The sequence below is a fragment of the Phodopus roborovskii genome, unplaced genomic scaffold (assembly GCF_943737965.1).
Source record: "Phodopus roborovskii unplaced genomic scaffold, PHOROB, whole genome shotgun sequence".
NCBI lineage: Eukaryota > Metazoa > Chordata > Mammalia > Rodentia > Cricetidae > Phodopus > Phodopus roborovskii.
In genome coordinates, this window is record NW_026126571.1 from 24,617,904 (window position 1) to 24,644,854 (window position 26,951).

The 26,951-nt window shown below is 36.4% G+C and overlaps 1 protein-coding gene across 4 annotated transcripts in view; it reads right to left on the minus strand.

Moving 5' to 3' along the window:
- Nucleotides 1-26,951, minus strand: part of Pals2 (protein associated with LIN7 2, MAGUK p55 family member) — an 81,101-nt gene that overhangs the window by 34,883 nt on the left and 19,267 nt on the right. For 3 of the 4 annotated variants that reach the window (XM_051203165.1, XM_051203167.1, XM_051203166.1), the window contains exon 2: nt 6,993-7,111. The exons of the other annotated variant lie outside the window; for it this stretch is intronic. In XM_051203165.1, coding sequence (XP_051059122.1) covers nt 6,993-7,109 — 117 coding nt within the window. In that variant the 5' untranslated portion in view covers nt 7,110-7,111. The remainder of the gene's footprint in view (nt 1-6,992; nt 7,112-26,951) is intronic. 4 annotated transcript variants of the gene reach the window in all.

Consider the following 26,951-nt stretch of genomic DNA (forward strand, 5'->3'; position numbering starts at 1 on the left):
ACCCATAATTGGCTGGGCCTCCCTCATTGATCACTAAGAAAATGCCCTATACAGGCTTGCCTAAAACCTGACCTTATGGAGGCATTTTCTCAATTGAGGTTACCTCCTCTTGCATCACACTGATATGAAACTAGCCAATACAGAGGATAGAAACTCCCAACTTGAAACTTGTATTCCTAAACGATCAAAAGATTCACTGTAATAGGTATTGGAAATACAGGTGACTTCTCTGTAGCAACTGACAGACTAATTCCCAAATTAATACATATGGCAAGGGACCCAAGCATGCCAAAAATCAAAAACAAAAACAAAAAACAAAAAACAAAACCACCCTACCCCCCCCCAAAAAAAAACCAACCAACTTCTTAATAAAACCAGCATACTGAAACACAAGCACATATCAAAAAGACCAATGCAGAGCTGGTTCAACATACACACACACACACACACACACACACACACACACACACACACACACACACACACACACATATTTCATCTAAATGGACTTAAAATAAAAAAAAAAAAAATCACACAATCATCTCAATAGAACCAGAAAAGGCCTTTGACTAAATCCAACATGCCTTCATGATAAAAAGTCCTATGCAATGTAGGACTGTCAGGAACATACCTCAACATAATAAAAGTTATATTATCCCCACTACTTTTCACATAGTGCTGCAAGCAACAGCCAGAGCAGTAAGGCAAGAGAAGGAAATTAAAGGGCTATGAATATGAAAACAAGTCAACTTATTCCTACTTGCATATGAATGATATTATACATAAGAGATTCCAGAAATACCATCAGAAAAAATCTGGAAACAATTAACAACTAAATTAAGCAAAATGCAGGGTACAAAATCAACTTATAAAAATCAGTAGCTTTTCTATACCAACAACAAACACATTAAAAAAGAGATCACACACTCCTATTTACAATAACATCAAAACTAATAAAATACTAAGAATAAACCTAACCACTTAAAAGGACTCTACAATGAAAACTTCAAATCCCTGAAGAAAGAGATAGGGAAAGACACTAGAAGATGGAAAGACACCCGTGCTCATGGAATGGTAGAATGTGAAAATGGCCATTCTACCAAAAGCCATTTACAGATTCAAAGCAATCCCAATTAAAATACCCATAATAGTCCTCACAGATAAAACAAAACTAAGCCAAAATTTGCATGGAAAAGGGAAAGACCCCATACAGCCAAAAGAATGCTGGAGGGACTGCTAGTCCAGACTTTAAAATATAGTGTAGAGCCATCGTAATTTTAAAAAATGTGGTAGTGGTACAAAAACATACATGTAGCCACACACCTTTACTCCCAGCATTTGGGATGCAGAGGCAGATGGATCTCTGTGAGTTCAAGGCCAACCTGGTCTACAGAGCTAGTTCCAGGACAGACTCCAAAGCTACAGAGAAACCCTGTCTCGAAAAACCAAAAAACAAACAAATAAACAAACAAACAAAAAACCAAACAACAACAACAAAAACCCATACATGAAGACCAGTGGAATAAAATAAAAAACTCAACATAATTTCTCATAACTACAGCACAGCCATCTGATATTTGACAATAAGGCAAAAAGCATGCAATGGAGAAAAGACAGCTTCTTCAACAAATGGTGCTGGGGAAACCGAGTGTCCACACACAAAGGAGTGAAAAAAGAACCAGATCTATCATCTCACAAAAACCAGATCCAAGACCCCAATATGAAATCTGAAACACTAAAACTTCTCAAGGAAAATATAGGCAGTAACCTATTAGACATAAGTATCGGAAAGAACTTTCTGAACAGGATTTCATTTGTCCAGGAGTTGAGCCAACAATCAACTGGGATCTCATAAAACTAAAAAGTATCTACACAGCTAAGGAAACCATCATCAATTGAGTTAACAAAAAACAAAACAAAACAAAACAAACAAACAAACCCACAACATGGGAGAAACTCTTTGCCAGATACACAGGATAGAGAAGTAATATTCACAATACACAAAGAACATCCCCCACTCCCCCCCAAAAAAAACACAAAGAATCAAGGAAACAAATAACCCAATTAAAATGGGCTAGGGATCAAAACAGAGTTCTCAAAGAAATAAAAAATGGCTAAGAAATACTTAAAAAAGAATTACGAAAATGAAAATTTTAAAAATTTGAGATTTCATCTCACCCCAGACAGAATGGCTAAGAACTGATAACAAATACTGGAAAGTTTGTAGGGAAAGAGTAACCCTCATTCACTCTTGGCAGAATTGCAAACTGGTTCAACACTCTAGAAATCAGTTTGAAAAACCTCAAAAGCTAAAAAGGAATCTACCATAAGAGTCAGCTGTACATTGGCATCTGCCCAAAGGACTCATCACCCTGGTCCACAGATACTTTGTCAGCCACATTTATAGCTGCCCTATTCATAATAGCCAGAAAATGAAAAACAACCTAAATGTCCTTCAACAGGTGAATCAATTATGAAAATTTGGTGCACATACATAATGGAACACTATTCAGCATACACTTAATGTAAAATCATAAATGACAATACTGAATGAGGTGATCCAGACCCAGACAGACATGTTCTCTTATCTGAAGTTCCTAGCTCCAAATCCCCAGATGTGAGTGTACAACACAGAGTAACTGTAGAAACCTGGAAAGTATAACGAGTTATTACTGTTTTTATCTCTTATAACTGCTAATATTTTCTTACAAATTTTAAAACTGGGGCAAGAGGGATGGTTCAGCTGTTAAGAGCACTGTCTGCTTTTCCAGAGAACCTGGGCTCAATTCCCAGCACCCATATGGAAGTTACAAACATCTATAATTCCAGTTCAGGAGATCCAATGCCTTCTTCCAGACTCCTGGGATTGAGACATGAATGTGCTGCACAGACATACATGCAGAAAAAAACACACATAAAATTAATTTTAACACAAACAAAAATACTTTTACATTTATGTTTGTCAGGAATACAACTCTATTTTTTTAATTAAATTTTTTTTTATATTAGTGTTTTCTTGCTTTTCCCTTTTCTGGAAAAAAATAGTATTATTTCTTCATTAAATGTTTGGTAGAATTTATGGTTATGAGATTTGAAGTTTCTTTTGTACAATGGTTTTAAATTTCAAACATCCAATTTTGAAAACTAGATACAGAGCTACAGAAGTTCTCTTACGTGAGGCTTCTCTTTCAAGAAACTAAAGTTACACTTAGGTTGTCACAGTCATGGTCACAAAATTGTTTAAACCTAGCACTTGGGAAGCAAAAGCAGAGTAGATCTCCCAGCATGGTCTACATGGGGTAGTTCCAGGACAACCAGGGCTACACAGAGAAATGGTCTCAGAAAACGAGAAAAAAACAAAAACAAAAAAGATAAATGTTTACTTTATGAATATTTTGTTTGTATGCATGTATGTATGTATGTATGTGTACCACATGCATGCTTCATGTCCAGTAAAGCCAGAAGAGAGCATTGGATCCCCTCAAACTGGAGTTATAGAATGTTGTGAACCAGGGCTCTTAACTGTTGAGCCAATCTCTCCAGGCCCAGTTCATAAATCACTGTGGTGACCTAAAACAAACAAACAAACAAACAAACAAACAAAAAAAACAACAAAAAAAAAACCAAAAAAACACACAACTACAACCCAAAGGCAGTAATTTTTATTTAGTTGGAGGTATATCGATTTTACTTATATATATTATCTTAAGTTGTAGCATTTTTCCTTATCATTTTATGCCACATTTTTATTGCTCACTTCTTTCTGTATATTTTGCATTGCGTTTGGTCACTTGGGCATTGCTATTTTCTGTAAGAACTGTCAGTGCTCTTAACCTCTAAGCCTCTCTGCTGGCATTGTTATTTTCTAACACAGAGATTTCTTTTAAGTTTTGCTTTGTAGCACATTGTAAGTTTTGTCATACACTTGCATTTCTTCACTCAGTTCAAAATATTTTCTATGATTTCTTCCTCTACTCATGGTTTTTTAATAGCTGTCCTTATTAGTTTATTGTCAACATATCATAAACTAAAGTCATCTGGGAGGAAGGAACCTCAATTGAGAAAATGCATAAGGTTGGCCTGGAGGCAAGCATGTGGGGTATTTCCTTGACTAATGGGCTGATATGGGAGGGCCAGCCCACTATGAGTGGTGCTATGACTGGGCAAGACGTCCTGGGTTAAGAAAGCAGGCTGAGAAAGCCAGGAAGAATAAGCCAATAAGTAGCAGTGTTCCATGGTTTCTGCTTCAATTCCTGCCTCCAAGTTCCTGTCCTAACTTCCTTCAGTGAAGGACTGTTCAGCTTAAAGTATAAGATGAGACAAACTTTGCTCCCAGTTACTTTTGGTCAGAGTATTATCCAAGCAATAGAAACTCTAACTAAGGCATAGTATTTAATTTCTAACCATTTGGGGATATTTCTGGAGATGATTTTGACTCTGCTTTTTAAGGTGTGAGCCAGTATACCTAAGTCTGTCTTCTTCTGGAGCTATTACATTTACATTACAAATATGTATAAATGTTATATGACAGTACTTCATCTTAAAAGCTTATTTTATGTTCATCTATAAACAGTCCCTTTCCTTTGTCATTCTGTCAGAAGAACTTCCTCTTGCATTTTTTGTAGAATAAATAAAGATTAATTTTCTTTGTCTGGAAAAAAGTGTTTTTAATATTTGAAGGTTATTTTTGCTAGAAAGGAATGCAAGGTTGTTGTTGTTTCCCTTTTGTCATCTGAAAACAAACAAACAAAACCCTCAATTCTCATTAGGAATTTCAGAATTCCTGTTTTATTTCTACCCACCCTTTTCCCAATTGTCTTTCTTCTCTCACCTGTTTGCTTTAAAATTTTTACTTTGCACTTAAATTTCAAGATTTAGACACGTTTTCTTCTTATCTCTCACCTAGCCTCTTGAATCTGTCAGTTTATATTGCTCATTGAATGAAAAATGAGGACATGGATGCTTCAAGGTATGGCTGAGAAGGTTTATTATAGAGCATCTGGAAGGGCCTAGATTGATCCAGGTCAGCAGACTGAATTAGGCCGTGTTAGGAGGTGGGAAAAAGGCACAGGGAGACCACAAGAGGAAGAGAAGAGCAGACAGGAGAGGAGACCAGGGGCCAAGAGGGCCAAGAGTGAGCCAGGACACCAGGAGACCAGAAGCCATGTAGCCAAAACAGCTAAGTTACACAGGGAAGAGAAGCTGGGGAAAGAGAACCTCAGGGGCTACACAGGACTGAGGTAGGTGGCTAGGTATGCCAGCCAGAAGGACTCTGTGTTCCTGAGGCTAAGAGATGCTGCAGGAACCTGGAAGCCAGCGTCCACTTTGATGTGTTAAATAGGCACCTCAGCCAGCCATTTGTTCACTTTTTCTTTTCTGAGACCTAACACTTATCTATTTTCTGATTAGTACATTTAAAACCATTTCTATTTTCTCTCCCTGTTCTTGTCTGGGATGTGAAACACACAAGAACATTCAGGTACTCTTGCTTGAACACTTTACTCTCTGAGCTATCTGCCCAGCCTTTATTTTTAATCAAAAAGAGTACAGTTGCTCCTTGTGTGTTTCAAAGTAAACCAACCATTTCAATTGCTAAGAATGGTGATCTGGTGATCCTCTGAAAGTCTGTCATAGGTGGCACAAATAAATCCATTTCTCACTCACAGACGTTGTTGGGAATAAATACACATAAATAACCTTTACTCAATGTTAAACAGAACACTGAAAAGACAAGGTTAGAATACCTGCCCTAACCCTTGGCCCTATTATTTACTCTACTATATTTTAAAGACCTTAGGAAACTACAAGTATACTGTAAAATATCTCACATATTGTTAAAATGTCTAAGTCTACTTAAAAGCCTTAAATTAAACATGAGAACAGGGACAAAAGTGACCCAGAGACAATAAAAAGGAACAACAGTATAAGATAAAGTAAACTATGTTACCAACAGAAGCCCAAGGGAAATCATTTTTAGTATGGGCTTAAATAGCTCCTACTTACTTCCACAGGCCTTGAAACTGAACCTCAACACAGTAGGTTGTTAAGGTACAGGGTATATTATGAAAATATAGCAATATTAAATAAATAAAATTATGAAAATTTCTTCTTACCACATGATCTCATCATGAGCCATATTAACTCATATTTACCAATGCAAAAAGAAAAATGGTTTCCAGAAACCTTAAAACACAAAGAAATAAAAAATAAACAGAAAACCCACATAGGTGAGATCAGCATTCCAGAAGTACAATGCAAAACAAAAAGGAGAAGGTGGGTCCATGAAAGAGAGGCTGGAGGATGATCAGAACGGCTTTCCAAAAGCAAAAGCCACCTGGAACAACTAAGTATGAGCCAGCAGGGTGTGAAACGCAATAAATACAGAACTTCCCTGATGTTCAAAAAAAAAAAAAAAAAAAAAAAAAAAAAAAATTACTAAGAAACTGCAAGTGAAATAAAACAGAACTTCAAATATGGCTATAAAAACGTTGTGTATTAAGTGAGTTAATAATGTCTGTTTCAGAGTTGATTAAGAAAACACATCTAAAGTATCAGGGTTATGGAATAAAAATCTAAAATTTCAAAATAAAAGAATTAAATAAAAGTGATTACAAATTTAAACGATAAGCAGGTATAAGTTACAATGAAAAAAAGGAAAAAACCAGACCACCTTGCTGGTTGAAAGTGAAGACAGAACCAAAATCCATTTTCACAGGATCAGGTCAACCCCATGCTGTTATGACTTGTCTAGCTTTAAGGTACTATAGATCAAAAGTTAAGAATCATCTCATTTTCTAAAGGCAGAATAAAAAGAGGCAAGTAAACCTTATCTTAGCATACATTAACACTTCATTATGTGACAAGTGTTATTTGCCAACTATGCAGAAAGGTGTATCAACTAAATTATAAAATGGTGACCACTGAAACTGAAAAGACTTCCACACAAACAATTTTCAAAGTCCTTCAGTAAGCTTATGAATAAACTACCATACCTTAGCAAGTGACTTCACAATAGGATTCTCCATAATCCCTTTGAGAAAAATCAGGTCTATTTCTTCTGCTCCTGTAGATGAGGGCAGCTCCGTAAGGTTTTCCAAAACTTGCTGCATTTCTGATGAGATAAAAGCCAGGTAAGAATTAGTGAATAGATAAATAAAGGAATACTCAAATTCCAGGTCATATTGGAGTAAGAGTACATAGTACAAATAAAAAAAAAATTAGCAAAACTCTTTTGAAAAATCTTATATAAAAAAAATAAATTGTTAAACATTGAGTTTACATTAATTGCTGTCCCATGAACTGGATGAATGTTTAAATACAGCTTTGGTTTTATAAGACTACACTTAATACACACATACTTAAAACTCACTTGCTTTCTTTTTAACTTTGAAGATACTACCCAAGAGGAAATTAAAAAATGAAGACTTTATATAAAGTGTAAAGATTACATTAATCACATATATATTCTCTCTCTCTCTCCCCCCCCCCTCTCTCTCTCTCTCTCTCTCTCTCTCTCTCTCCTGTACATTCAAAATCAGATCACTGGTAAATTCCACCAAACATGTGAAAACAGAATTGAAATCAAACTGTGTGTGTAAGGGAGTTGAGAGAGGTTTTCACTGTGTAGTTTTGAATGGCCTGGAAGCTCAGATTTTATTTTTACTAGTTACTCCTTTTATTTTTGAGATTAATTATAACTTGATAGTATAAAGCTATCAATCATCCTCACTAATTTTTTCTTCCTTGTGCTTTCTTTCTCATTTCCCTTTTCCTCATTTCTTTACTTTCTGAGCCAAGGTCTCTCTTACTAAGTAGTCCTGACTGGCCTGAAACTCACTATGCAGACCAGGATGGTCTTGACTTTTGTTTCTGCCCCCTGAATAATTAGCTTTACACTTGATGAAATTTTCAAACATGAGATTTAGATATAATTTATTTATTTATTTATTTTTAATTATGAGACAGGGTTTCCCTGGCTGTCTTGTAACTTACACTATCGACCAGGCTGGCCTTGGACTCACAGAGGTCCACCTGCCTCTGCCTCTTGAGTACTGGGATTAAAGGCATGCCTGGGTTCTTTATGAATTTCTAAGAAAAACCTAATGCATACCTGTTTTCAGGTACATTATTCTAAAGACACATGCACAGATAGAGGAAGCATGAGGACATTTAACAAAGGATAACAGTGGACTGGCCCCAACTGACTAAATGAGGGATTCTGCTCTTTCCAATATTACAGACAACAGAGTCTAAACTGTTTCTTACAGATGTGTCCTGTGTTATTTTCTGGTTTTGAACAGAAACGTTGGGAGGGGGTTGTTTCCTCATATCAAAGCCCTTCCATGCCCAAAGTTCCAATAAAGTACTTTGATGTTTTAAAACAAAACCAAGGAACCCTAAGCAAAAGAGAGAAAACACTCCAGATATTAAAGCATGAAATAAATGAGACATAGTTAACAAAAGGAGATTGCTAATGTATGCAAGCGCTTCTTGTATGAAACAAGCCCTGCCATGGGGAAGCCTTGCGAAGTTAGTTGGGCCAGGCTAGGTGTCACTGAAGCAAGGAGGTGACCCAAGTTTACTCAGGATCCAGGAAGAAAAGTCTCAGAGTTTACAGGAACCTATCAGAACAATCCACTTCCCCATATTCCCTGTAGAAGAGACCTCTTAATCATGGGTAGAAAATGAGGCTTTTATCTGAGTGAGAGAAAAGCTAGTACTTAATCTTGCCCTCTAATCTCAAATATAAACAAATCAAGAACTAGCATTTAGGAAATCCACCTCCATGACCAAGAGGCATCAAATTCAACAAGCATAAGCAATAAGTTCCAAAGAGCCACTGAGACAGGGGGAGAAGGAGGGCATGGGAGGAGGAAATGGAGAAGGAATCAGGAGTGCAACACAATAATGCTGGGAGAAAGCCTTAAAGAGCAAAGGAGCTCCAGGCGTGCCTCCGGAGGAGAGTACTTTGTCCAGCTGCTTTTAGGACCTGGGTCTGATTCCTACCAAAAAAGAGGAGGGAAAACAGAAGGGGAGGGTAAAGGAAGGGAGACAGAAAATATGAGAAACAGAAAACCACTGTGAATCCAGCAAAAGCTTCTAAGGAAACTGAAAGGAAGGGGGAAAGGTGAAGAACTGGGAGGGAAAAAATAATCAGTAGACATTAAAAAGAAAAATACTCTTTAAAAGAGAAAACTGAAAGATTGAACTTCACAAAGTAGAAAATCAGAAATGCAAAGGGTGAGTGAATAAAAGGGAAAACAGAAATCAGTCAGTTACATTACAATTAAAGTATGCTAATAAATAGTGATTTCATTATGAATTTTCTGAGTGGCTATATATTAGAGCAATACTTTCCCTAGATAGTAGTAATAGCCATTTAAAGGTAAAATAAGATGTTCAGATATGAGGAAATCATAAAATTATACCATAGAAGTCATTTAAAATATATTGAAGACATATCTCTATAGTAAGAATCATTAATATAAAAAAGATGCCAATTGGTTTCAAATTATTCTTTAAGAAAGAATGAAATATAATAGATATTCCAATAGGAGTTTAAGTTAAAAAATTTACCTGAAATAGAAAATACAGAAAATTAGCTAGTATATTTTTAAAACCATAAATATATGGGGTTTCCTAAGCTGTCGACCACGAAACACTAGGAAGCGTGCAGCACTGCCACAGGTACAGAGAAATACTTAAACTAAGTACCTAAATGAAAGTCACTACACAACAACAACAATGCCAACATAGCAGACTGACTATTTCATCGTATTACTATGTCTATTCCCTTCAAGACTCCTCCTTCTAGAATACCAGCAAAGTATTAGTAAAAGTTTTTTGTTTGTTAAAAAAAAAAAAAAACGAAGAAAAAGAATGACTAGGAGAAACATTAGGCCAATATAAATATAAGCTTGAAAGTGGCAGCAGAGACTCATAGTAACGAGCCAGTTCCTCCTCTCACATTATTTCTTGAATGTACCCAATCTTTCCCCCCTATTTGGCAATGCATCTTAGCTATAATCGTATCTTGCCCAGATTATCATTGTAGCCCATCTATAACTGTTAGCTTCCTCTTACTATTACAATACCTGACAACAGTAATTTGGCTTACAGTTTTGAAGTTTTCATACAGGGCCAATTAATTGCCCCACTACTTTGGGCCTCTAATGTCATGCCATAGCAAAAGCCCGCTGCAGGACAGAGCTGTTTACCTCATATCCAGGACAAGAGAGAGACCAAGGTACCAGAACTCCTTTTGAGGGCATGCCCTCAATAAAAATCTCCCATGAGGCCCTATGTCTTAAAGGCTTTGCCACCTGCCAATAGCACCATGGGATGGGAACCTTTGGGGGACACTCCAGATCCAAACCATGGCAATGACCCAAAAGGAAGTAATTAAAACGTAAATTTTAAGCCTTTTAATACACTGCTGGATTCAATCTACACCAACCTTTGTAGCTTTAACCACCCAGTCCTTCCCTATCCTTGACACAAAATCCTCTCCTATTTACCACTGTTTATAGACAACCACCTTTGCACAGATAATTCACCTCATCTTTCAGAAGCAAAATTTCAACCTCACTGGCTGCTCCAATTAGGATTTCTCTTAATATACATATATTCATAGTACTCTATAATTCTGACAAACCCATATAATTACATGTGGTTTTGTTCGCAGCACAGTTTCCCGTCAAATTCTGAGAAGTGCAGAAATCAGACCTGTCTTGTTCCTACCTGAATCCCAAAGAACTAGGATACAGCTTGGTACATTATAGATTCTCAATAATGTATTTAAGTCACCAAAAAAGGAGCATTTCAATGTATCTTAACAACCATAGTTTTTGAACTATCTATTTACTCCCATAAATTATTTTATAAGGAGTGGTGTGTTTAACCGTTTATATTACTGAAGTGGAATATTTTCTACTGTTACACTTCTAAGCATTCTAAAACACCACGCAAAATAATTTTAATAAAATGAATGATACTTAACTACCTATATTCTTTTCTAAAAGTTTCACAACAGAACTTTACCAAAGTGTTTTTACTCAGTTTTAGAACTGTACATAATCAAGTTAACTATTCTACATATTCAGCTAGGACTAGATTACAATTTAATATTTAAAATCTTTTTGTTACTACATTTGATGCTATGTTCTCACCCATTTGACTCAAGACACTGAATTTCCCAAATGAAAACATGACAACTTAGTTATTAAATCAAGATGTTAAATTTATTTATACTTTAAACATAGAACCTGATACCTCCTGCCTAATTTACAAACAAAGTCCATGAAATGCCATATTAAAAAAATCTCACTATATAATTTGGAATAACTTTAAGAAAGTACCCAAAAGTCATTTTAAAAATTTTCATGTGCAAAATCCTTTTATGAAACACAATTCCAAAAGATATAACAAAAATAACTCAATTAAATGGGTATGCTTCCTTAAGATCAGAGTTTGAAAACAAGGAGTGTTGTGTTTTTTGTTTTTGTTTTGTTTTTTCCCTGCAGTATCATGCAAGCAATGGTCTGTCACAAGAGCTCCAGTGGTCCTGAGGCCAGGGCTTGAACATGACATTTTCCCTCTACAGTTGTGGTCAAATGTGAAATGCTGTCTACTAGAAGGACTCGAGCTCCCATGATTCTGCTGTCTGGTGCTCTTTACTGATTTGTCTTCTGCTTCCCCATTTAAGGGTATGTAAGGCGTTATCATACTAATAAATTTTCTGGCTGGGGTCATCAGCCACTGTAGCCCTCCTGAACCTAGCTGCTGAGTGTTTATTTTTCTCATTGCCTGTCCTCCCCCTTGGAGTCCCAGCATGAATCCAGTTCTGCCTCAATGCTTGATAGTTATGATCACAAAATGCTAGCTAAATCAACAAAAAGAAAACAACATTTTATAAAATTACAACATACCATCAAGGTTCATACCCTGGATTCCTATTTAATTATATTGAGCCAAAGAAGAAAAGTAGAAATTTAAATGTGTACAGTAAGTAGTTTTATGCTCTGTTCAGAACTTCCTACACAGTTAGACAAAGAAAATAGTGGAAACCATTTCTCATCTAAAAATTCAATTTAGAGAAGTATGTGTGATCTCCAGGAATTTAAGTGAACAGTGAACTTTGGAATGTCTAAGAGCTTTTACTCTGTCATTTGACTAGTCCAGAAAACTTGGGTACATGACTTAGCCTTCCCAAGCCAGTTTCTTTTATCTGATAAAATAAGAAGTGCCAGAAGGTTGCCATGCTAAATAAAACATGAAAACTCTCCAACAATGCCTTGTGGTACTTGTAAAACCAGGGCTAGAGAGGCAGAGACAGGAGGATCTCTGGGGCTTGCTGGCCAATCGGCCCAGACAATTTCACAAATTGTAATTCACAGTCCACTGAAAGTCTCCATCACAGAAACAGGTGGATTCTTCCTGAATGTTTAAGTGACTTGCTCTACTGTGAAAAAGACTTGTTAAATATCTTAGTTTTGATTAATCTTGTGTGCAGCAATCCTAATTCTTTTATTGACATTAATAGTTTGCTTGAGATTCAGTTGCATTTTCTACATACACTAGGATGTAATGGTTATATCTTCCATAAGTGAGGACAACTAAGAAACTATGGAAAATTTTGAACTGAAGATTTACTTTCTCTTCAAGACACAATAAAATAAATTGGCATTTCAAGAAATAATGCCAACTTACAATATGCTTTTGCAGTCATTATTTTTTTTCAAGTTCTCTAAAGTTAAAGTAACTACATATCAATAGTATATACTTTGATGTGTGTGTGTGTGTGTGTGTGTCCATCCAGAAGGACTCCTTTATGATCCTTCCTCCCCCTGACCACTTCCATCTCTTTTCCCACTGTATATAAGCATATACTGCTGTACACTATAGACAAGTTAGCTTACGTTGGGATTCTGATATATTCCATAACATTCCATGAATGTTCCCTACCAATGATAATGACTCAAAGCCTACCATATATCTAATAAGATCTATCTAATGATTATGATCTACTGATTTATATTTTCTAGACCCTCACTCATTACTGCTCAGCTGATCTACTCTGTACATCTGATGGATAACATTTCCTTGCCTCTCCAGTGCAGTTGATACGTCACTTGTACGTGTGCATTGGGGGGGGGTGCTTTCTGCTTGTTTGTTTGAAACTGCCTCATTGTAACCTAAAAATCTAGTCAAGGATGGTCTTCAACACCTGACTCCTCAGCATCTGTCTGAGTGTGGAAATCACAGGTGTGTGCCACCATGCCCAGCTCTTCCTTTTTCATTCCTAATGCTCAGGAACTCAATGTTTTCCTCTGCCAAGTATCAGTGTCCTTTGTCTCCCTTGACCTGCCCTTTGTCTCCATCTGCTTGATACCTTTGTAGCCGTTTACTTTTAACCATTTCAGAAAATTTCATTTTCAATAAGCTCTATTACACATAACATTTTATATAGAAAGATTTTTATTTGATAAATTGAAAGTATTTCTTTATAAAAGGGCTAATCCTATCCAGATCTACAATTATTACTGTTATGTACTGTGATATATAGTTTCTTCTATGCTAAGCATATTCTTGCTTGTTTATTACAGTTGTTTGTATTTAGGGGTCTGTAACTATGTCCTAGTATTTGCTTTTATAATAGGCCTTTTCACATAATGCCCTTACTTTTTGTTTGTTTTTATTTTTACTGTATTTGTTACTAGGACCTTTAAAAAATAACTTTTAACACCAATCCATACAATAAGTTCTTATTTTCCACTGACACTTTTCTCATTTTTGTTTCATTATTTCCAACTTGTCATGATTACTTATATTCTTGTTTATCAATGTAAACTGTATTTCTGCCAAGTAAATACCAAAGAGTAGCACTGGTATAAGTTTAGCATCATAAGAAATAACTAAATTCTTCAAAATGTTCACAATGTTATTCAGATCCATACCACGAATATTCCACCCTCTGGCCAATACAGGACTTGAGTAGTGGCTCACCCGTATTTCAGTACACAGAATCTTAAGTACATGTACTACTGACTTTAAAGGGTCTCTTCCAGATGTCTCTTTCTAAACATCAAGCAAAAAGGTGGATCTTTATTAATTCCACTGTGATAACACAATTTCTAGAACCAGATTCATGTTCAAGTTCAAGGAGTGGGGCAAACCAGAAAAGCAAAACTAAATGGCATTTGCCCCATCCTTTTGGGAACAGTTCCTCCAAAAGAAGAAGGAAGTCCCTCCTTTCCTTTTGAGTTTTAAGTTTTAGTAATTTTATAACCACGTCAACACCGCTGCCAAAGGATTCCTGGGGACTGAGGAACAAGAAATCACCAAAAAGGAGGTGGAGAGGAGGGAGACTAGGAATGGGATAAAATGGGGAAGGGAGGGAAAAGGAGGGAAAATGGGAGAGATACAAGAAGGGAGGGAAGGAGACATGAACAGAAATTCTTGCATTCCTGAGGATTAGAATAAAATTCATCAGTTACTTTTTGCAAAGCTATGACCAAAATTCCTGGGGAAAGTAATTTAAGGCAAAGAATTATTAATTTTTTTCATGGTCTAAGAGTGTTAGGACCACAGCTGCATATGGCAGACATAGTAGACAGAAGACAGAGAAGAGACTGGAATGGACCAGAGTCCAGGAACAACCTTCAAAAGCAAACCCCCACTCCCTAACTTCCTCTAGCTAGGTCAAACCTCCCAAAGTTTATACTACATTTTTAAACACCACCACCAACAGGGAACCAAGCTTTAAAAAGCATAAGCCTAGGGGAGACATTTCATATTCAAGCCACAGCCTTTTGTCCCTGGCTCTTCAAAAGCACACACCCATCTCATAATGCAAAATACATTCAGTTCATCACCAAGCATCCCCCAAAATCATGACAGTTCAAACAATGCTAAAACATTTGTTCAAAAGCTTTTGAGACTCGAAGCAAATAATTGTGAGCCCCTAAAAAAACACTCCCATTCTGAAGGGAGAATGGGAGAAGAGCTAAGAACGATGAGACTCATCTTGTAATCCTATGTCCAGCATCATACATGAACTCTTAGAGGTGTGAGGGGCCCTGTCCCTGTGGAGTTGCTGCTGGCAGTCCACACTGCTCCTCTTCTGGGCTGGTGTCACTTGTTACCTGAGACTCTTATGAGAAGGTCCATCTTTCATCCAGCATCTCAAAGACCTTGAGAACCTCACAGTGGAGACTTCATCTCCACAAATGCATGCACTGCCCTCTTGGGGCTGCCTACAGGATTCCAACTCTCCTACACACTGCCTGGCCTCCCCAGTCTGGATGGAAGCCTCCTGGAACTCTTGCCATCTGCACAGACTGCAAAAGCAGAATCATGTGGTAGACTTGTCAAGGTCTACTGCCAGCCTGTGTAGCAGCTGGGCAGCTAAACCCACAAAAGCATTTCCTTCCCTCCAGATGATCCTGTCCAAGCCAGAACATCTAGAGCTTTCTTCTCAGCCTTTCAAGTGAGTTTGAAACCTTTACACCTTAATCATTCAAGGGATAGAATCTGGTCAATTCCTGAGAAACCTCAAGGCTTTTTGACATATTGTTCGATTTCTTTTTAATGGTGCTAATAGCTCCAGAAATGGTGACCTCTTGGCCCTAACGATACACTGGCTTTTCTGTCAAACCTGAAAGATGTTTAGGAAGCTGTGCTTCCTGCTTCAATTCTCACCATAGTCTGGACAAAAGAAACAGAAATCACAGTGTCACAGACTGCTACACTGTCCTAAAATTTCCTTAAATTTAATTAGTCTATCACTTTTAAATCCACACTCAATCAAAATCTTAAAACATGGATAAATACAAATTTTTTGTTTCAGCAAGTAACATGAATGGGTTTTACCCAATTCTTGGCAGTGTCCTTGTTAACACAGCCTTATGGAACAGCCTTTTCGATCTGTGTTTTTACCGGCACTCTGTCTTCTGAACTCCGCCCAGAATTGCTCACTATGTTCAGATTATAGCATTCTAGACTACCTCTAAACTCTGAATATCTCCCAAAGTATTTCTAAAGGAGTAAGAAATATATGACACCATTTGAACTCTAATACCCATTTCCTGTATTATCTTCAGAGACTTGGCTGTGACTAAAATAAATGAGGGAACAGTCCCTAAAAGGAATTACTGATTTGGTCTTACGTTTCAGAGGTTCTGTTACTCCCCTGTCTTGAAGTTAGGCACCATCAAGGCAGTAAGAGCATGGAGGAGCCTGTTCGTCTCATAGCAGAAAGAATGTAGAGTCCCTCAAAGGATTAAAGATGAGGCATATCCCCCAAAGACATGCTCTCCAGTGACCTGGTTTTGAGCTGTTCTGAGTTCAGAAGAAGGAATGTGACAACCCCACCTCCCCACAAAGGTAAACAGTTATCTTCTCCATCTGCAAATTTACTTTACAGAGTCTGCAAATAGCTGTGCCATGGATTCTGTCCTGGTTTTACAGGTGCTCACTGGGGAAAAGACAGGGTCTGTTGTGCTTCTTTTATCTTACAGGAACCCCCTGTGAGTTCATTAATTGAAACCCTGGGAAAATCTCTAATGGTTTAGTGCTACAATTCTTCAAATACTTTTTTCTCCCCTCTCATTGGAATTTTCATCCAGTGACACAATGCCCCACTGAAGTTCTTTCCATTATCCTTAACTTTGGTTTTCTTTTCTATGTGAATAAAGGTATTTTACTGATCTTCAGATTTATTCTGTTTCCTCACATTTGCTACTGAACTTTTATCCAATGCACCTGCCATTTCAGATATAGAACTTTTCCCATCTAAACTTTGCATTTGGTTCTTTTAGCCTCTCTGTTGACTCTTTCTTTACATTCTCTTAATATATTAAAACAGCCAAATTAATACTGTGTCAAACCGACCTAACATCATACCCAGTTAATTTCTTTTGACTGCTTTACTAATTATAATTTAGATTATTTAAGTTTTTGTTTATTTGTTTTACACGCATCAAGGCAGTTTTGCTGAAACCACCACATTCTTAATATATTGCTGAAAGTGGGCTTTTGTTTGTTTTTCCAGTAATCTATCTTCCCTTCAATGGTACACAGGCAGGACATCTCAGTCCAGTTAAGCCTGGCTCCCTTGGGGCTGTACAGAGGTCTTTGCAGCTTAATGATCAGCCAATGACTTGGGTAAAGGTTGTGCTCACACACCTTGGGCCTGTCTGTGTGTATTTGAGCTTGGAAAGCCAAGTCCCTCCGCTTTTATCTTTTGTCAGACTCTTTTGGGTCTTTTTTCTAGGAATTAATTATCAGTTAAGTTTCTGTTCAAAAAAAAAAAAAAAAAAAAAAAAAAACACTAAGACCTTATGCTAACAAAGCAGAGTGTTTTCTCCTTATTTCCCAGCAAATTCACCAGTTTCAGCAGTGAAGTCATAAGTTTTTGTGTTCCTTATAACTCCATCCCAGATTGCACCAAGCCACCCCAACTTACAGGCAGCAGAGCTGATTATCTTAATTCTTGTTCCTTTACCAAAATACCCTGCCTTCTCCATTCACCCATCTCCTCATAAGGGCCATGTGAAGGGTTCACCTACCAATGCCATCTCACAGAGGATTGGGATTTCAACCTAAGAATTTGAAAGAACACAAACATTCTACCACAGGACTGATAAAGCAGTCCCCAGAAACTCACCTAGGTGGTGAAGAGCCTGAGGTAAAAAGGTCACAAATTCACACTGTTCTTACATCAAATCCATCTGTTTTACAAGAGTAAATGTTCCTCAATTTTTAAAACTGCTTTTGGTCAATCTCCAGTATCTGTAAATGGCCAGTTTTACATATGTGTAGAATATAGATATATAAATGTATGTATGTATGTATGTATGTATGTATGTATGTATGTATGTATAATATTTACAAAGGGAAACTATCAACCTCTTTATGCCAGGATTACCAGAATCTAAGTGCTATTTCTAATGAAAAGCATTTCAAAGTTTTAATTTTATTGATCCTTCAGAGAAACAATTTTCTTACCAAGTAAAAGAGATCACCATTTTATAGGTGATATTTCTTCTCAGGAGGCAACATATCAGGAGTTAATTATGGCATTATTAAAAACAGGGAAAAATTAAAAACAATGCCAATGGTCTCAATACTGGAAGGGTAAAATAAATGTTTTTAAAGTTTATAAAGAATTGGCCGGGCAGTGATGGTACACGCCTTTAAACCCAGCACTTGGGAGGCTGAGGCAGGCCAATCTCTGTGGTCTGAGACCAGTCTGGTCTATAAGAGCTAGTTCCAAATCAGTCTCCAAAGCCACAGAGAAACCCTGTCTCAAAAAAAAGTTTATAAAAAATTGGATGGGTTACCGTAATAATATGAAATTTTACCCAAGATATATTTTCTGTATAGTCAGATATTACTAGCCTATTACATTTTGTTATTTACATTCATGGAAGATGAAGCATAGAGCCAGGCCTAATAATAAAGACCTGCAGTTCTAACCACTCAGGAATCTGAAACAGGAATCACAAGGGCAAGGCCAGTCTGAACTGCAAAGTTCAGGGACAGTGTGCACAACCTACTGATACTCTGTCCCAAAATAAAAAGGGAAAAGAAAACTGAGAATATAGCTAAGAGATAGGGAATTTGCTTGCTATGTATGAAGCCCTAGGTGCCATGCTTCCATCTTTAGCACTGTACACACACACACACACACACACACACACACACACACACACACACACACAAAGAAAAAAAGAAAGAGAAATGAAAGAACAAAAGTCTAGGTTTTCTAGAGGTACAAACATATAAATGCATAGGCATACATCTAGAAAGCTATGAAACAAAACACAAGAACTATTTCTGAGGAAGGAGCAGAGCCTGAAAGCAAGTTCAGTTAAAAGGCTCTTAGCTTTACCTAGTAATGACTACATAATTACTGTATTTATATATACCTGTGTAACAAAACAGTAATTTAACAAAGGACTTGCCTAACCTATGCACCACTACTTGAAGAGTCAATAACATGAGTAGCTGTATACAAATTCAGAAGGATTAAAAGAGAACATTTTATTAAAGAAAAAAAAAAAGAAGAAGAAGAAAAGAAACAAAAGACAACAACAAACTCAGTAGTTACACTTGTTATCTCAATCCTAGGACGCTGAAGGACTGCTTCAAGTTCCAGGCTGGCCTGGCCTACAGAGTAAGACTGTCTCAAACTAAAACCAAAACATCAAACCAAACTAATCAAACAACCCACCCTCCCCAAATAATCTAAAACTGAACTCTGTTTGGCATCATTTCTAAGGTCAGATTTTTCTCTCTGGAGTTAATCTCCTTATTCATCCCTTATTCATCCCATGCCATAAGAATTACTCTGTATGAGTTACTTTCTTAATAAGCCATTCCAATTTGTCACATTAAATAATGTCTTTAAAAAACTCTAATAGGTGTCTTTAAGTTATAAACTTCTTTAAGGCTTACTGTTAAAATTTAATTCATTAACAACTAATCCTTTTATCTTGCAAACAAGAAAATTTATGACAAAACCTTAACCACAATCCTTTCAGATATCCAAAAGAAAACAGACTTCAGGACAGTGAAGAAAGAAAAATTATTTACCTTCCTCCTTTAGCTATACACACATGAAATGTACGCTAGAGGCTCCTACATGTAGTTCCAGGGTACCTGGTTTGAGATGACTAATTTGAGTCCTACATGATTCTTTTAAATACTATCAGGTTAAAGGACTTATTCTAATTCTTCTTAAATGCTGTACAACTCTCTTACAATTGTAGGATGATAAAATAGAAAATTTTTCTGTTTACAGCAATTGAATGAGGAAGAGACTGCTAATGTAAGCACACATCTACAGGTGGTAAGTTATTAATTGAAGTCATCAAGTGGACTGTAAAAGCAGTGGAAGCCTTTACAACCTCCCATTCTTTTAACTGCACCATGATTGAGTCATGCTTGCCTTACTTACCCTGTAGTGTCAAACATGGTTTAATTCCATGTTTAGGACACTTGTCCATTATGGTGTTTCTCTAAATACTGCTTTGAGGCTGAGCTACTTTAGACATCTGCTCCATATAGAGTTATTTCTTTTCCTTTATTATCTAACCTATTTGTTTAAAAAATAATAAAAACAAACAAACCCTATATGCTAGATAACATTATACTTTCTATCTGTCTAAGTGTATAGAGGTATATATGTAGAGGTCAACTTAATGGAGTATTTCCAAACAGCACCACAGTATACAACTGGACCTTAGCTTATAAGTGGCAACTGGGTGTGATTCCTCCACAAAACAATCTCAGCTTTTTCCCTTGATGGGAAGAAGGAAAATGTCCGGAAGACTAGAAGGACAGTAAAGACATTTTGCAAGAGACAGGCCAAGATAATACGATAATACATACACACACCTCTGAGGATTCATCTTAACATATGAAAAAAAAAAAAAGTTTTTTGAGACAATGGACTTGGGTAGTCAAGATAGAATTAGTATGAGAAAATACAGTTTCAGTCCAAGACCTGCCACTGTGCTATATGGCATGTTATTAGTCCTGAGGGAGCTGAGATACCAACTTAGTAGGTCAACCAACTATCTCTCATATCTATTGTTATGTCAACTCAGGCATGGAAATAAAGGGATCAGAAATCCTGTGGAACTTGGAAATTGTTGCAAAGCTAACAAAAATGTAGAAACTTGTTCAGAACAGCATGTGATAGAAAAGAGTACTTGTGAGCTAATGAATGGAGACCATTTGGAACTACTTGCAGTCAGTAGGGTTGAAGAGACGCTGGATGGCACAGATTAACAGTAAAATGACTTAGCATTCTCTTTTATTGTGAAAGTTAACTAGATAATCATTCTTAATAGGTATTTTCCTTCCAATAAACTGTGAAGTGAAATATGAAAGAAAAAAACCTATTAAATATAAATTGTTTCCTTTCAGATTGCTTTTCACATTCTTGCTTAAACTTTCACAGTTATGGTTGAGAATGTGGCTATGTGATAGAGCACTTGCTTGGTATGTACAAAGCCCTAGGTTTGTGTCAAAAGAGCACTTGCCTGGTATGCACAAAGCCCCAGGTTTGATCTCCAGCAAATCAAGGAAAACATAAAAGAAATATTGAAGAATGATAATAGATTTGTATTTTAATTATATCAACCTATATTATATAACTAAAAAAAAAATCAATTGTAATGATTGTTTCCCTAACTTAAACTGATGTAACAAATTACAGTAGTTTAATTCTCCATGGGGTGTACATTACAAGATGCCTAGCATATGCTCAAAACCACATGGTACTGAGCTTTGTAAATTCTACAAATACATAACTATGATGAAGTTTATGAATTAGGCACAGATTGACAGTGATTAATAACACAATTATAACAATAAAAATAGCATAATCTGTCATTCAACTATGCCATTATTTTCAGTTGAAAATTACAAGTAACTAAAAATCACAGAATATATAACTGCTGAAAAAAATGGATCTACCATACCACAACCTTTCTACAGTTACAAGGGGGTGGAATTATGATAAGGGTACAATGTGATTTCATGGAGGCATTTTTGGAAGTTGCAAACTGCTGCCTTCTCATTGTTATCTTCAGCAAAGCTGAGAGCTATCGTGGACCACCTTCATGAAGGCATTAGGCCTTACTTCCTGGAAATATCACACTGGAGGCAGGTATTCAACATCCGAGCAGTAGAGAGAATTGCATTTAGTCCATAATAATGACTACCGATGAAGCCAAGCTCCAAAAAGAATTCACAGAGACTTCCTAGTTCCCCAACTGTTTTAAATTAAAAATGCCTGACCAGACAAAGAATAGTTTCCCATCACTTACTATAGTACTCCTCTTAATCCATGGCTTTATTTACCTACAATCAACTGTGGTCTGAATATATCAAATGGAAAATCATGGGGGAAAGACCTTCAAAATAAAACTGAGACTGTCTGCATTCAGTGTTGAATTCTTGCACTGTTTATCTACTCTACCCATACCATCTATGCTTCTTGGTTGTATAAATACATGCATGCATAAACACACGAATGTGTGCGTGAACACACACACACACACACAGAGAGAGAGAGAGAGAGAGAGAGAGAGAGAGAGAGAGAGGGAGGGAGGGAGGGAGGGAGGGAGGGAGGGAGGGAGGGAGGGAGGGAGGGAGGAGACTGCCAGGCCAAATGTCTATATATTCAAGTAGTGCTTTTTTAATGTAATAATGGTCGTAAACTGCAAGAGAAAAGGTGGAAGTACCACAGAGAAGCTATGAGGTATTTTACATGAAAAAGTGAACATTTTTGGCTTCCTAGGGAAAGCAAAACATTGTGTGATAAGGTTGCTAAGATCTATGGTAAGAATAAAGAGCTATGAAGAAAAAGGATGGAAAAAGAAATCTGTAATAGTTTTGTGAAAGTAACTACAGTAACAACCACAATGAATGTTAAATGCTTCGGATGGAAAGATTAAATTTGTGCATGTAGTTTTTAAAAGACAGTACATACATGGTTCTGGAACTTGAAGTGTGGGCAGCTACCAGGGGCTTAGAGCGGAAACCAGATGGATAAGGAACACTACTATATCAGTTTCCAGAAGATTCCATTTCCCTCCGTTAAGTTACAACTCTCAATGAACAACAGTTACACTCTTTTTAGAGGTCCCAATATAGTGTTTTACATAGCACAAATAACCAACAAATTATTAGTAAATAGATGATTAATGCCATGGAAGATTGTTAGTGCTATGAATTATTTTTTCTTATTACTAGTGTTCCACTTGGAAACAAATTTTTGGATAACCAACTGACACATCAAAACTAGAATACAAGGTTTCTTTGGTATTAGTTTGAGTTTACAATACTATCACTATCTGCAAGAAGCCAGAAGGATCTCTTCATCAAAGATGCATTTACCCACATTTAGCATTAAGAGTTTTATAGTAGAAATTCCTCCTTAATTTTGTTGTGCTTCAATGTGAAAAATTGAATTTATCTAACTTACACACACTGGGTAGAAAAACACATCTAAAGAAGATGGAGTTCTAGAGAGAAAGAGAGGACACATAAAATGGGGGAGAAGAAATGATTAATGAGATCCTGGGTACTTTCCAGACTCAAGAACTGTGAAGTTGCTGAACTAAATGCAACATTGAACACCTAGCAAAATCGAAAACAGATTCAAACTAACATACTTGGATTGTGAAATTTCTGGGGACTGGGGACAAAAGGAGAGGGAGGAGAGAAGCACATGCCATGATTCAGGAATCAGAATTGCTCACTGACCACATCTAAAGACAGAAGACGAAGAAGGCCTTTAAATTTTTACAACTGAAAATTCTCTGCCTTATCAAGTGTAAGGCAGTAAAATATAATTTTATGACTTGGTGATATAAAGTTTCACAAATTCAACCTACCACAAATGTTTCCTAAGATTATAAAATGTCATACTACCACTCTAAACATGAAACAAAGAACAAAAGAGGAAAATGTATGATCCAGGCCCTAAAAGTTCAACCCAGAAGGTAAAGGTAATGCTCCAAGAAGGGACAACCAAACCCTGAGAATTTGTACTGTGTATTGGCCAAGTAAGAGGCTCAGGAGTGACATGTTAAGAAAATAAAGTTGGCAGATTTTAATAAGTACCCTTAAAGTTGATGAAGAAAATTAGCAAAAATTTCAATGTTGAACAGTAATTAAGTAATATATTTGGAAAACTAAACAAATAATTATTAGTGCCAAGAAAATTAAATGGAAAATAGTAACTAATGTTCATGAATACAGTTTACATATCTATCTATCTATCTATCTATCTATCTATCTATCTATATATTTATTTATTCATTCATGCATACACACACACTAATAAATACCAATCTGAGCAAAATCCCTAATGTAGTGATGCTGGGACTGGAAGTGTATACTATGTATACAGACACTTAAGTGTAGAATGTAAAAAAGCTAAACTGTCATCTTGCAAAATTTTTAGAATTTTTTTTAAAAAAAATCTGGCATCCATAATGTAAACCACTCCATTTATTTGATATTGAAATAGTAAAGAGAATAGCTTAAAAAAACAAAAAAAACAAAACAAAACGTTCAAACTCAAATTGGAGTTAAGGAAAGCAATAATCTTTTTGTCTATATTGCATTAACAGCTTTAAAAGCTAAAAAAAAAAAGTGCAGCTATCATGTGTAAACAGTAACCAGTTTAAATGTAGAAAAATCATAAAGTTACAATCAATTTCTGGAATTAAAATTAACTGTTGGTCTGATGATGTAACCTAGAGGCAGAAAGCTTATTTAGCAGGTATGAGGGCCTTGGTTCCATTCCCAATACCATCCAAAATAACAATAATGACAAATATATTTTTTAAAAAAGAAAAATCTAACCGGGTAATGGTGGCACATGCCTTTAATCCCAGCACTCAGGAGGCAGAGGCAGGTGAATCTCTGTGAGTTCAAGGCCAACCTGGTCTACAGAGCTAGTTCCAGGACAGGATACAAAACAATACAGAGAAACCCTGTCTCGAAAAACCAAAAAAAAAAATCTAAAAATAAAGTTGTTTTCAGATACTACGTATTCTTTAGAACTATAGCATGAAGTATGTTTTGGTAAAACATTCAACTAAAATGTAATATATAAATGTCATAAAGAGTATTTCCAACTTTTAAAGGATCATTCTCAATATTTGTAAATACAAAATTTAACCAAGTAGAAAGTTTTCAGTCCACTTATTTTGTTTACATCCTAATAAAACTATTTGTGTTTAAGCTGTACTTATCTAGTATCAATCTAATCAATCAATTACCTTCACTGGCACACTAGCAATTTCATCCTAACAAGGTACTGGGGCTCAGAAGTCATTGACCTACAATGGAATACAATTCACAGTACAATACAATTATCATACTGTAATAAAAGTTTTATAAGTTTTATAAGAAAGTGGAATAAGACCATAAGCTTGAGGATATTTTACTCTGGCCTCAATGTTCAGGCTGTTGCTTACTTTTGCTTAAACCGCTCCCTAAAAACAGTATTGCAAAAGAGTAAATATAAAATCATATTCCATTAAAAACTGGGAAGCAAATTCTTTTCTCCAAAGTTCCCATGCTACTTAATCAGAGAATCTTCAGAAGAACATTACAACTGTCAAATACATATACATTAACTTTTATTCTGTGTCTGGGTGAAATCTTATAACAGCTTTACTCATTATTTAACTAGATTTGGGAAATGAGATCTTACGTTGATGAAAACTTAATTATGAGATTTAAAATAAACACATTCTTTTAGGTTTTAAGATCACATTTATCTGGAGGAGTTTCTGGTTCTAAGAACTTAAGTAATAAGCAATCTGTTGAAAGTAGTGAAGAAGCACTCTGACAACTCAATTCTAGTAATATTTTATCATTCCTGGTTGCATATCTCCCTGTGGACGACAACTGCATGTCTGTGCCAGTCCTCATTTCTAGCAGTTACAAAATATACTGGGTGTCATCTTTTCAAAAATACTTGGAACAACATAAATTAAAAATATAATTATGGCTTTCATAAATTTTAAAAGCTTACATATAGTTTTTCAAATACGCAGATGTTTCAAAAGTTTGATTCTGTTTTAACAAAGCTTCCTTCACATACCTGGATTTGATAAGACAGCAGTTTACATTACTTGCTGACATACCTAGCGTTCTGCTCTCCTCTCTCTCTCTCTCTATACACACACACACACATACACACACACACACACACACACACACACACACACACACACACACAGTAATCCTAACCAAATTATGAGGACAATAATCTTGTTTCCCTCTTATTTCAGCACCTTCTTCCTCCCTCATTCTCCTTTCCTATTCCTATATTCAATATTCTCAAACTGCTCTGGACCTATAAGAAGTCTGCAAGACTGTAAGTGTTCTGGCACAATTTCACATTCCTGTTGTAACTGAATTTGTGAAAAGAGATAGGTGAGAAAAAGCGGCTAATTACCTGTTTCTCCAACATTTACTTCTACCCGTGAAATGAAATGTTTCAGCTTTCATTATCTTTTCCTCCAATCGGAGAAAATACACTCTTCTTGCTTCGCAGGGCTGATATCTGTGCAATGACTATACCCACCTATCTGCTATGGGACCATGACCCCAGAGATAGCTCAACTGTAAATACAGTATTTCCTCTTCCTTTTATACTTCCACATGAATAAATGCTAACATCTTTCCAACTTTTAAAAATCTTTAATCTGAACCTCATTTTCCTTTGAAGCATGCTTCACTTCCTTCCTCTACAGACCAGCCCGCATTGGGCAGTCTTGTCAGTTCTCCACTCTGCTACTGCTCTCTTCAAATTTCTTCAGAGGAATTGGGAACAGCATAACTGGCAAGGTAATCCAATACTCTACTGAAGGATAGACTATCACTGCCTGTGCTGGTTTATTTTTGCCAACCTGGCAACCCTAGATGTATATGAGAAGAGGTAACCTCAATTGAGAAAATGCTTCCATCAGCCTATAGAGAAGCCTGGGGGACATTTTCTGGATTGATGGTTGATATGGTAGTGCCAGCCCTCGGCAGGAGATCCTAACTGTATAAGAAAGCAGGGTGAATGAGCCAGGAAGAACAAGTCTGGGCTTCCAGGATTATGGACAGTAAACTATACACCAAATAAACCTTTTCATCTTTAAGTTACTTCTGGTCAAGGTTTTTATCACAATTGCCAGTATCCTTGGCAACTTCATCTCAAGGAATCAATCACATTTACTTCTGGGGCCTCAACTAGCATCTATCTGATGACTTTCAAATCCCAGTTACAGCACTCACCTTACCAACTGCCTTCTAATGTACTTAACCTGGGAGTCAGACTGTGTTTAATTTATCATTTTTAAAACTATTCACCCACCTTATTAACCTGAATCCTTCTACTACAGATTCAACCTTTCATGTACATTATG